The sequence below is a fragment of the Podarcis liolepis genome, assembly GCF_965112155.1.
Source record: "Podarcis liolepis genome assembly, chromosome: 7".
NCBI classification, from domain to species: domain Eukaryota; kingdom Metazoa; phylum Chordata; class Lepidosauria; order Squamata; family Lacertidae; genus Podarcis; species Podarcis liolepis.
In genome coordinates, this window is record NC_139561.1 from 83,711,518 (window position 1) to 83,724,462 (window position 12,945).

The 12,945-nt window shown below is 49.8% G+C and overlaps 2 protein-coding genes across 3 annotated transcripts in view; both read right to left on the reverse strand.

Annotated features, from left to right (window-relative positions):
- The window catches only part of LIPE (lipase E, hormone sensitive type), a 120,069-nt gene that overhangs the window by 64,461 nt on the left and 42,663 nt on the right, over nt 1-12,945 (reverse strand). The window lies entirely within an intron of this gene.
- The window catches only part of LOC310712591 (cell adhesion molecule CEACAM5-like), a 51,216-nt gene continuing 45,020 nt past the window's right edge, over nt 6,750-12,945 (reverse strand). For both annotated transcript variants that reach the window (XM_083515792.1, XM_083515791.1), the window contains 2 exons: nt 11,095-11,126; nt 6,750-9,217 (listed from right to left, as the gene is read on the reverse strand). In XM_083515792.1, the coding sequence (XP_083371918.1) occupies nt 9,095-9,217; nt 11,095-11,126 (155 nt within the window). In that variant the 3' untranslated portion in view covers nt 6,750-9,094. The remainder of the gene's footprint in view (nt 9,218-11,094; nt 11,127-12,945) is intronic.

Here is a 12,945-nt window from a genome sequence, read left to right on the forward strand (position 1 = left end):
AGCTAAAGTGGTGCTTCAGGTTAAGAACAGTTTCAGGTTAACAATGGACCTCCGGAACAAATTAAGTACTTAACCTGAGGTACCACTGTAAAAAAAATATATAGAAAAAAATAGGGGGGGGGAAATGTGTGGAAGAAACAAATACAATATACTCCCATAAATTATCAGCCTTTACCAAAGGTGTCATGGGCTTTGAAGACACTTGAACTCAGGACGCAAGGGAGAAGTGTGCTAAGAGGAAGGCACGCTTGGCAAATCCACACCGTGATCAACTCCCACCTGGAAACCAATGTCCCCACTGTGGAAGGACGTGTGGATCCAGAATTGGCCTCCACAGGCATTTACAGACTCCTTGTTAAAACTGTGTTTATGGAAGACAATCTTACTTGGCTACGATTGATTGCCAGAGAAGAAGATAAATATATATGATGTTATTATCCCAACACGCATGTAGATATTAACAGCCTACTACATTGTGTATTTATTTATTGAATTTATTTATTGAATATATATATATATATATATATTCCACCCTAAACCTGGAGGTCTCAGGGCGGTCCACGGTATGAACTCATTCTAAATGTTAAGGTGTAATAATAATAATAATTTATTATTTATACCCCGCCCATCTGGCTGAGTTTCCCCAGCCGCTCTGGGTGGCTCCCAGTCAAGTGTTAAAAACAATACAGCATTAAATATTAAAAACTTCCCTAAACAGGGCTGCCTTCAGATGTCTTTTAAAGATGGGATAGCTGCTTATTTCCTTCACATCTGAAGGGAGGGTGTTCCACAGGGTGGGCGCCACTACCGAGAAGGCCCTCTGCCTGGTTCCCTGTAACCTCACTTCTTGCAATGAGGGAACCGCCAGAAGGCCCTCGGTGCTGGATCTCAGTGTCTGGGCAGAACAATGGAGGTGGAGACACCCCTTCAGGTATACTGGGCCGAGGCTGTTTAGGGCTTTAAAGGTCAGCACCAACACTTTGAATTGTGCTCGGAAATGTACGGGGAGCCACTGCAGATCTCTCAAGATTGGTGTTATGTGGTCCCGGCGGCCACTCCCAGTCAGCTGTCTAGCTGCCGTATTCTGGATTAATTGCAGTTTCCGGGTCACCTTCAAAGGTAGCCCCACGTAGGGTAGTTATATTTCCAAGCCTATATTTTTAATCTGATGACCCATCACTTTCTCGGCAGAATAGCGGGAGAAGCTGAGACTCTCCAATCTGTAATGGGAGGGGCAGGGCTGGTCCATGCATAAGGACATTGGAAGAGCCATCACCTGAATCCGGCCAATCGCCCATCTAGTCCACCATCCTATTCTCACAGTGGCCAGCCAGATGACCATGGGAAACCTGAAAGCAGGATCTCACCAACGGGCATTCGGAGGCAAGTTCAGCCACCAGTTCACTGTGCCTGCTGTTTTAGGGATGAGGAATCTGTGCTTCTCCATAGCTTGTAGGATTCGAACGCCCATCGCCTCTGACCACTGGCCATGCCAATGAACCGCGTTTTGGAAGGCTGCAGGTTCTCCACCTATGTGCTATTTGATCAGTTGCAGCCAGTACGATTTTTCTAGAAAAAGAGGTGCCAGAACTGACGACAAACACCTCCCTTGTTCTCTTAGAATGGCCATGCGCCCATTTGAGAGGTGCCAGAACTGAGTTCAGGCTGGGGGGGGGGGAAAGCCTTGCTTGCAGGCCATCTCAGGAAACACACGCCCCATAGAGACCCACTGATGCAGGGAAACAAGTTGCATCAACATACCCCAGACCAGGGGTAGGCAAACTAAGGCCTGGGGGCCAGATCCGGCCCAATTGCCTTCTCAATCCGGCCTGTGGGCAGTCTGGGAATCAGTGTGTTTTTACACGAGTAGAATGTGCGCCTTTATTTAAAATGCATGTCTGGGTTATTTTGGGGGCATAGGAATTTGTTCATCCCCCCCCCCCCCAATATAGTCTGGCTCCCTACAAGGTCTGAGGGACCTGCTGAAAGTTTGCTGACTCCAAGTCACTTTTTGCTGACCCTCCAAGTGTCCCTATTTTCTAGGGACAGTCCTGAATTTACAGAAGCTGTCCCAGTTTCTTATTTGAAGAAGAGGAGTTTGGATTTGATATCCCGCTTGATCACTACCTGAAGGAATCTCAAAGCAGCTAACATTCTCCTTTCCCTTCCTCCCCCACAACAAACACTCGGTGAGGTGAGTGGGGCTAAGAGACTTCAAAGAAGTGTGACTGGCCCAAGGTCACCCAGCAGCTGCATGTGGAGGAGCAGGGAAGCGAACCCGGTTCACCAGATTACAAGTCCACAGCTCTTAACCAGAGAACCCTGGGACCTGTAGTTTATTATGGAATTGTAGCTCTGTGAGCGGTAAATGATTATTTTCTGTGTGTCTGTGTGTGAGAGAGAGCTTTAAATGCACCTTGTGTTCCCAGCCATGGTCTCAATGTTTTAGTCACAGAAATGGGTTCGCAGACCGGACCAGCCTTCCAGGCTGCATCTCCAATGTCCACACTGTCTGTCTATGCTTAGACCAAGCACAGGCCCCTTGCTCCTAATGGAGGCAGAATGTAGCCCCAGAGATCCATCTTTGGCCTGTCCCATCAGTGGGTTAGAACATCTGCTTTGCATGCAGAAAGTGCCATGTACACTTCCAGGTCTCCCCAGGTCGGGCTGGCTCTGCTGCCTGCCTGACACCCTGGCCAGCTGCTGCCAGCCAGTGCAGGCCACCTTAGCTAGATGGACCCACAGTCTGGGCTCAGGATAAGCTTCCGCCCAATGTTCCCCTGGCCTTGTTTTCGCTCCCACGTTGAAGGCCGTGGCCAAAAGACACCAACCCAGCAAGCTTCCTCTAGACATTTCAAACAAATCTGGTTTAAAAATAAACCACGTTTTTAAAATAGCAGCATTCCGACCATCTGCATTACCCCTGCTGGGTTTCGGGTCGCGTGGGGGATGTGTTGGAACATTTTGGGGTTTCTAAATCTAATCTCGCAAGCGCTTAAGTCTCCATCAAACTGGCAGTTGCTCCAAGGCAGCATGGAGGAGTCTCAGCGCCACTGCGGTGGCAAAGGAAGAAGAAGAGAAGAGTTTGGATTTGATATCCCGCCTTTCACTCCCCTTAAGGAGTCTCAAAGTGGCTAACATTCTCCTTTCCTTTCCTCCCCCACAACAAACACTCTGTGAGGTGAGTGGGGCTGAGAGACTTCAGAGAAGTGTGACTGGCCCAAGGTCACCCAGCGGCTGCATGTGGAGGAGCGGGGACACGAACCCGGTTCCCCAGATTACGCGTCTACCACTCTTAACCACTACACCACACTGGAACGGAAAGGGAAGTGAGAAGACGACGCCCGCCCATCCTTCAATAAGAAATTCCTCAGTAAAGTACAGCGGTACCACGGGTTAAGTACTTAATTTGTTCCGGAGGTCTGTTCTTAAACTGAAACTGTTCTTAACCTGAAGCACCACTTTAGCTAATGGGGCCTCCTGCTGCCGCCGCAGCATGATTTCTGTTCTCATCCTGAAGCAAAGTTCTTAACCTGAAGCACTATTTCTGGGTTAGAAGAGTCTGTAACCTGAAGTGTATGTAACCCGAGGTACCACTGTATTGTAAATTGCTCCCTCAGGCTCTGGACTGTGTAAATTCCTCACTTCCAGATGGCCATGCAAAACCGAGCATGAATCCTGATCTCTTTGCATCAAATTTTCAGGAAGCCTATGCGACCGTTTATTGCTCATTTGTTCTGGTTTGTTTGTGCAGGAGGTTACATGACGCCGTGCCAAGCAGAAGGTGTCAGGTTCAATCCCAGCACCGCACCTTTAGTTAGGGCTAGTGGAGAACGCTTTCTGAAACCCTGGAGAAACTTCTGCCAGCCAGGGTAGACAACATTGAGCAAAATGACCAAAGGTCCGATACAGAATAAGGCAGCTCAGTGGACAGTCTGCCATTTTATGAACTGCTGTGCTCTGTTTTGAACTGTTGGTGACACACCGGAATTCTTTTTTTTTTTTTTAAGTGTATCTTTTACCAAAATAGCAATTATCATCCTGGCTTTGAAATGAGCACAGAACAGGCTGTTTTGCAATAAAGAAATGCTGCATCCAGAGGGGTGTGAAGGGTTTTCTTGAACGCTTGCAAAACACAGGGGGGGGGGGTAACAGGATTCCAGAAGAGAACTTTGGCATGAGTCAATACTGTTGTTCCAAGCATGGCTATTTTCATCTGGGAAATGTTTCAGGGCATGTGTTTACACTGTAAACCTCAAGTGATTTTAAACTGGGTTAACCCTCACAGCGCAATCGCCACCCCTCCCTTTTATTTCATTTTTTAAAAAGAAACAGAGAAATTATGCAAGGGAAGCTTTTCTAGGCATTTTTGAGGTAAGCTGCCAGCTGCTTTTTAAAGGCATAGTATAGCCAGCATAAAGAAGGCTGATTGCCAAAGAATTGATGCTTTTGAATTCTGGTGCTGGAGGAGACTCTTGAGAGTCCCATGGACTGCAAGAAGATCCAACCTCTCCATTCTGAAGGAAATCAGCCCTGAGTGCTCACTGGAAGGACAGATCCTGAAGCTGAGGCTCCAGTACTTTGGCCACCTCATGAGAAGAGGAAACTCCCTGGAAAAGACCCTGATGTTGGGAAAGATGGAGGGCACAAGGAGAAGGGGACGACAGAGGGCGAGATGGTTGGATAGTGTTCTCAAAGCTACCAGCATGAGTTTGACCAAACTGCGGGAGGAAGTGGAAGACAGGAGTGCCTGGCGTGCTCTGGTCCATGGGGTCACAAAGAATCGGACATGACTAAATGACTAAACAACAACAACAACATAGCCAGCATCACCAAACAGAAGCAGCAAGGTGATTATGTGCCTAAAAAAATTAGAAAACTGGGAATTGAGGCTCTGCATGCTAGGAGTGGCATGGGATTTATTATAAGGCAGGGGTCAGCAACCTTTTAAAGCCATGGGCTGGTTCACCATCCCTCAGGCCATGTGGTGGGCTGGACCATATTTTAAAGGGGAAAAAATGAACGAATTCCTATCCCCCACAAATAACCCAGAGATGCATTTTAAATAAAAGGACATATTCTACTCAGGTAAAAACATGCTGATTCCTGGACCGACTGTGGGTCAGATTTAGAAGGTGATTCGGCCGGATCCAGGCCTTAGGTTGCCTACCCCTGTATAAGGCTTGCGGCACCCCCCTAAAAAAACACCTAAGGGTTTTAAAAAAGAAAATAGGAAGATGCCTATGGAAAGCCCACCAATCCACCAGGACATTAATTTAACCACATTCTCCCCCCCCCCCAGCCCGCATTTGTGATTTCCAGCAATTGCTCTTCACAGACCTAACACTGGAAGATATTTGACATGCAAAATTTTACTGACATGCAGGTGCGGCAGCAAGAAAAGCTGCTCTGCTGACTTTCAGTTTGCTCATGCAAACTCCCAAAGATGCAAAGCGACAGAAAACTGTGATGTAACTGCAAGGGTCAAAGGGAAGGCGCTGAGGAGCACCTCTGATGGGTGGGAGGGCATGAGGAGGAGCAGGGAAAGGTGAGTTGCGATGGCATCACATTCTAGAGACCAGGGACCTTGCAAGACAAGCTGCATCTATGGGCTGTAGGACAGCCAGGAAGTGGGGGGAAAGGTTTGCCTGGTAGATCAGTCAAGCAGAATACCACCGCACACCCGACCCATAAAATGTCTGAGCTACAAAGGCTTATGCAATCTAACACCCATGCATTGTGTCCTGCAAGAGCTCGAGATGCTATCTCACCGCTCCCTCATGTCTGCAGTCTCAGGCAGGCAGCTTCCAGGCGGGCCACTATTCTTAATGGGTCATGAGTTGTGCAGGCCAGCCTGCCTGACACATTCTCACCAGACCTTCCTGCTGCATTGCTGCTGCTTCTGTTACTCTTAGCAGCAGCCTGATTTGCAGAGATTCATTTGCATGTCATCATGTGAGTGAAAAGCTTCACTGCCCAGTTTCAGCTGATCAAACTGTTGCTAAAGGCCCAGGAACAAGAAAAGTCTTATTTTTGTCCCCTGTCAAGTTACAGGATCCTATTGCTTCCCCCTAGGGCCACCCCGGGATGCAGGGGGCGCTGTGGGTTAAACCACAGAGCCTAGGACTTGCCGATCAGAAGGTTGGCGGTTCGAATCCCCGCGACAGGGTGAGCTCCCGTTGCTCAGTCCCTGCTCCTGCCAACCTAGCAGTTCGAAAGTACGTCAAAGTGCAAGTAGATAAATAGGTACCGCTCTAGCGGGAAGGTAAACGGCGTTTCCGTGTGCTGCTCTGATTCGCCAGAAGCGACTTTGTCATGCTGGCCATGACCCGGAAGCTGAACGCCGGCTCCCTTGGCCAATAAAGCAAGATGAGCGCCGCAACCCCAGAGTTGGCCACGACTGGACCTAATGGTCAGGGGTCCCTTTACCTTTACGGCTACCCCAATACATTTTGGCACCTGAGGCGAACCACAAAATGGTGTCCCTTCCCCGGCCAGGGAAGAAGGAGTGAGTGAAGATCTACATCAGGAACAAGGTGGGAATAAAGACCTTCATCAGGAACAAGCATAGGGAAGGAGACTGGCAGCACCTCTTGTTCTCTAAGAGGCCACTGAATTTGGGGTGTGCTGCAGCTGGAGCAGTAACAGCGGATGATACATTCCTTGAAAGCTGGATCTGTTGCCCCCGGGTATCCTTGCCTCACGGGCAGGCTGGTCCTGCCTCCCCCTCCATAATGTACACAAAAGTCTTTTCCATTCTCAATTTATTATTATCGTTATTATTAAAAACAAAATTATTCATCATTTTACAACCATAATGACAGCCCAAATTTCCACAATCACCAGCTTTGCGTTCCATCTCCAATTTTGCACTCTCACTCAGATCTGAGCGGCCTTCGCTGCTTCTCCTGTCCCGCAGGACACCGAGTAATCATTCCAAAGGCCCGGTGCCAACCGGATGCAAGAGGGAGACAAGCTTTCTTTTGTGGGGGTTCCTTCATTGCAGACGACTGTGCCAGGCCTCCTCAAGATGGGAGAACGACGCATGGGTTAACTGGGGCATGATGAGCCCTGCGCTTGTTCCAAACACTGCTCCATTGTCCTTCTGTCCTGAAGCTTAACGTGAATACATGCCGTCTTCCAGCCACACCCAGCGATTAGCGAGGCCCAGAGTGTACGAGATGCTATCGCAGCAGAGGGGCACTCTCAGTCGAAGATGACAAACTTTCGGCGTGGGGTGGTGGAGGAGGAAAACGTACACCCAAACAACACAACGAGGGAGCAGAAGGCACGGGATTCCCCTCTCGTTCCTATCAGAGATTTTACGAGGTCTGCCTTTGGCTCAGGCTAACATCAACAGTGCCCGGCATGTCTGCCCCATTAGCTAGAAGCTGGCTAGTTGCAAAACCGGTGCTGATGTTTGAAGCAAAACGGACAACTGCTCGCTGCTAAGCGCCCTCCCCCATTCTTCCTCGCCACACTTCGTTGAATTTTGCAGTTCGCCTGCCCGTTCTGAGACATTTCTTTGCAGCGTGGGAGTTGAGCTAATCTAGAATGCAGAACCCCCTGTCCCTGATTCTACACCTGCAATTAAAATAAATTAATCTCCTGAGACCCCCCCGCCTCCTGCTGGCTCCAGGATTGAGGCATTATTATTGTTATAGCCTTATCTCACTGTAGCCCCACAACGATTCTGCAAAGGTTAGTCTGAGGGGTAGTTAACTTGCTCAAGGCTGCTCAGCGAGCGTCATGGTTATTGCAACCGACCCCAGTGCTTTGCCCACTGGCTCTGCGGTCGCCCAGGGGACACGGGGAGACATCGGATCTCTTCCTCTTCCACGAGTGGTGGCTTCCTAACCCCTATCCAGTGCTCTAAGCCTCCAGACATTTGGCACAGTTCTCTTCCATTTCTAGACACCACGTAGCTGGAGAAACATGGAAGGGAATCTATTCAAGACGCCTCAACTCACCCCATGTTCTATAGCAGGCCTGATGTGCTTAACCAATCTGCTCTGCAGAAGCATCTTGCTCCTTCTGTTATAGACTGAATTTGGTTGTTAATCACGAGAAATAGGGTGGTGGTGGTGGAGAAGGGATGACCGGTGGCCTTACAAGGTAGAGGGGAAATAATTATGGCTTTGCCACCACAAATCCTCCCTCCCACCCACATGTCACCCTGAGTTCCACATCCACACATAGGGCACTTTCAAATTCACATGAGCAAAAGAATAGCTGAAGCCGAAAGCCAGACTGCAGGGCAAAGGGTGTTTGCTGTCGCCTGTTGCCAGTTCATTCTGGACAGCAAGAGGGGTCCACGGGTCTGGCCTGACCCCCAAGCAAGTTTTATGCCTCCTCAAAAAAGAATTAAGCTCAGAAGTATCTGGAGTCAGATGGGAGGCATCAGGAGCAAAGGTCCTCTCCAGTCCAGACTGGCCCTGGACACAGCTGCCACACCAGCCTGTTTCCCAGTGCACACTTTCCCGGATATCGAGCGCTTTCTTCGCCAGTGCCTGGAATCCAGCTCCCTCAGGGAGGGCTTGTGGTGTCTGGGGTAAGCCTGAGGGAGCAGCAGCCACACTGCTGCCTAGCGACACCACAACCCGAGGGACAGGAGAAAGAGGGGAGGTTTGGCACAGCCAGGAAGCGAAACGATAGCAGGATGGGAAGAGAGAGAGAGAGAGTGAAAGGGAAAGGAGGTATCTAAAATGTTTCTAGTTTGTCCCCACACAGATCCGAGGATGAAACAGCCTCCCTCTTGTCATGCATGCCAGCCACGGCAGGGTGGGTGGAAGAAAGGCCTGCTTTCAAACGGTTTGGTTCCATGCCAAACCCTGGCCTCAATTACAGAAGGTGGCAGGGCGTGGAGACAAACTTCTGCTTTTTTTGTTTTCAGCTCAGGTTGGTAGAGGAGAACCATTTGAGTGGTGTGTGTGTGTGTGTGTGTGTGTAAGGGAGGGACCGATAGTCTTATCTTCAGAAGAGGCAACAGTTTTTTTAACCCCCCCAACCAAAATAAAATCCAGGCAAATGAAGCAGAGGTGAGTCATAGGGGATGTTTGCACTGGTGAGCCCATTAGGGGAGATTCATCTCTGATCATTTCTTCTTGATTTCTGAGTATATTATGTTGCTTTCCAAAGGCCGGGCGGCCGCTGGCTGTGGCTGAGGAGGGTGGCTGGCCTTGAAGGCTAGTGTTGAATATTGTATGTCCTCTTCACCCTGCAAGAGACCACAAGAAGGAGTCAGGGGGAGCAAAGGAAGGTTCGAAGGCAGGGCCCTTGCCACAGGTGGGCCTGTGGGGGGGAGCAGCCCCTCCTGGGATCTTGAAAGGCCCTTCCCCGAATCTCCAGCTTTCAATGGAATTAAGAAAAGCAAACAGCAGCACACAGCAAGGCGCAGGCCTTTTCACTTGCAAGGTTATAAGGAAAAGCATGCAATCGATAATCAATCTGTTACTCAGGAAACATCAAACTTCCAGTGATCTAGCCAGCGAGTGCAAAAGTACCAGGGTAACAGCCAAGAACTAAACTCTTATTTTGATATTTTGAAACACATTTCATTTCATTGGAATTTAACCATCTGCGCAATTAAGATTACTTTTAAGCTTACTAGGTTGTCTAGTTTTTGCTTCTGGCTGTTTTTGCTCTGGTCTTCCTCCTCTGCTGGCCAACACTTACAGCTTATCCACACTTAACTTTTCCTCCATGCTTTCCAGGAACGGTCCACACTTTAAAGCTCTGTGTCTGAGCATTCTTTTTTTTTTTTTATCCATAGCTTTCTGCACAAGAACCTGCTCTTTAAAGCTGAATTGGAGCAAATGGCAACCCACAGAAAACTTGAATGGCCATTTGTTGTGCTTCAGCTTCAAATAGTTAGATTTTGCTCTGGGGCAAAAGAAAGGAGCTCAAGTTTTAAAGCGTGGACCTGTGCCTGGAAAGAGAAGGGCAAAAAGTAATTGTGGCTAAGCCTTTAGCCAGCACCACCTGAGCCCCAAGTCCCCTACCCACTGCACATGAGCAGGTCTATTTTAAAAGGTGGCGATCACAGAATCACAGAATTGTAGAATCGGAAGGGACCTCAACGGTCCCACAACGCAGGAATGTCAGCTAAAGCATCCTTGACAGATGACCATCCGACCTCTGCTTAAAAACCTCCAGGGAAGGAGAGTCCAACACCTCCCAGGGGAGGCTGTTCCAAACAGGTGAGGTGGAGGCCAAAGAGAAGCTGATGAATCTCCTAGCAACTAGCTCCTAGTTCCCCTTTAGGGAGCCCTCTCCTCCTGCTCTGAGAGAGACACATCTAATTCCCTCGGAGGTGCTAGAAGCGTGGTAAAATTAAACTCTACGTTGACCAGCAGACTGTACAGACTTACCTCACTTACCCTGGAGCAAGCAAGACATCCCCAGGGTAGTTTGGCTGTACGGGCACCAAAGTCCACTCACCTCTCAGGCCAGAATCCTGGATCATTAGGGCTAGGATACCAAGTGACCAGAACACAAGGGTGGGGAGAGGCAGATTGTTTGTTAAGCATGATAATGCTTCTGAAAATTTGGAAGGGACCTCGGGGGTCATCCATCCCATGACCTGCTGATGCAAGAAATCCACTACTACAGTATCTATGCTAGGTGGACCAGTGCAGCTTCTGCCTGGAAATCTCTAATGAAGGACTGATGCCACCATTAAGGCAATCCAAACTTCTTGTCCCCATCAAGAACTTGAGTCGTTGTCACATTGCTATGTTCTGCAGATGAAGCTGCTGTTGGCATGCCAAAGAGTTGGGGCTGCTTCCTTGTTCCAGGATTGGGAATGGGCTCAGGAAGCCCCCAGACCCCTCTAGGGCTGGGTGATATCTGGTTTTCAGCACTGTGATATATCACCAGCTAAACATCGCAATGTACCGATACATCACAATGTCTGAAATAAGGATGGAGCTATGTTGAGGCATTGGCTGGCTTCACGGTTTCCCCCGCATTGTGATTTTTGGATAGCACACACAAACACACACACACACATCATGATTTGCAAGATATTGCCAGGTCAAAAATTATGAAACCAATATCATGATACGGACTTCAATATCATGATTCCGTCCTTACCGGTGTGGGTTTGGTGTCAGTGACGCCCTGGTCTGAAATGACAGAGACAGGACAGAGAGAGAGTATCAGGGAACTGGCAGGTACAACAGACAGAGCCTGAACACAAGCCCACGGGAGCCAAGCAGGAGACACTGAAAACCCACAACCCTCTGCCCTTGGACCACAGTGGGGCGGGGACTCCCACTGGATTAGCGGAAGCAGACAGGACAAATGGGGTGAGCTGGATTAGTAATGTGGTAAGCAATGAAGGTGCCTGGCCAGGATTTCCCCCTTGGGATCAGGAATCTTCTAAAGGGTTGGATTCCTTTAGGGCTGACCTCTTTGACCATGTGCCATCCAGACATTGCTGGGCTCCCAACAGGAGAATCCAACAGGATCTGGGGGGGCACAGCTTAGCTACCCCCACTTTTAGGGCTGCATAGAAAGGAGAGGTCCACGGGGTATGCACAGCTGCTAGTTTCACTAAACCACAGTTTAGTGAAAGGGGAGGGGGGAAGGCCTAGCAGGTAAACATTCTCTCTTAATAGCCCAGAAGCCTACACTGAGCCCAGACTGGCAATCCTACAACATGGCAGACATAAGCAACACATGTTTAGGTATCTGTCTGTCTTGAGAGACAGTGCGCCCCTGGGAGTGAAGTCAAAGCGCTGCGCGAGCAGCATCCAAGTGTGCCTAGAGGTCCTGAGCTGCCCACATGACCAGCCCGCCCTCTTGGCCTCGCTGATGTGGTCCAAAGGAAAGCAGAGCAAGACATTTGGCGCCAGCGAGGCTGCAGGAGTTGTACAACGCCAACCGTTTTAGGGACTCCACTCTGGAGTTGTGTAGGGTTTACTCCTGAGACTGTTCTTCTCCCGAAGATATCCCACAAGGCAGCAGAGGTTTAGGATCAGAGTTTTCCTTCTCCTAGATGGGCTCCCATCCCAGATGGATGAGCCCCATCTGCCCCTCACTTCCCTCGACAGCATGTGCAGAAACTGCCTTCTTGACCGCTGGACCAGCTTTTGATCTCGTCTGCTCTATCTGCCAGAGTCTGTCTTCGCATGCAGGGAAAAGTCCCTAGCTCACTGAGGGTGTGAGACCCATTGGCTACCCTCACCTGGTTTAGCCGGCCAGTTGAAGCCGTTTCCAGGGTGTGGTTGCTGTCGCCTGCTGACAGCTTCTAGGAGCCCCAGGTGAGAGCTGAATGCAGGGTAGGGACCAAAGGTGAGCAAGGTAGCGGTCCATCAGCTGGACAGGTGGGACAGGAGAGGGGATGTGTGTGTGCTTGTAGACCGTCCCCTCCTCACTCCAGTCTTTCCCCCATCTCACACCCTTCCCCCGTGCTCCAGCCCCACCTGCTGCATCTTCCTACCTGTGCTGAGTCCACCTGAGCACTCCAAGGCCAATGTAGGGAGTAGAGGAAGGGAGCCACCTGCTTCCACCCTCACCCCTCAATTCTTCACTTCCGTTCCTTGCTTTGCACCGAAGCCCAAGCATGATTAAAGAGGCAGGCAAAGAACGGTCTTGGATAGACTTGATTCCAGGAAAATTACGGTGGCGGTGCAGAGGGCAGAAATGGACTTTCTCTGGAGAGACCAGTCTGGCGAGCCCCATCACCTCCTGCAAGTCCCCTCTCATGAGCTTTTCCACCACCAGGCTGGCTACAGAGCCACAGTAGGTATCCCAAAAAGACAATGAAGGGTTTTTGTGGGGTGGGCGGAGAGGGCGACAGGAAGATACCCACACTCCACAGAAAACAGCAGCTCCCTTTCCCCTCCCCAGGAGGGGTCAGAGAAGAGATTCCCCCAGCCAGTCACTTGGAAATGGGAGCTGGAGCAGCTGTGAAGTCCTTTCTCCCCGCTCCCATGAAAC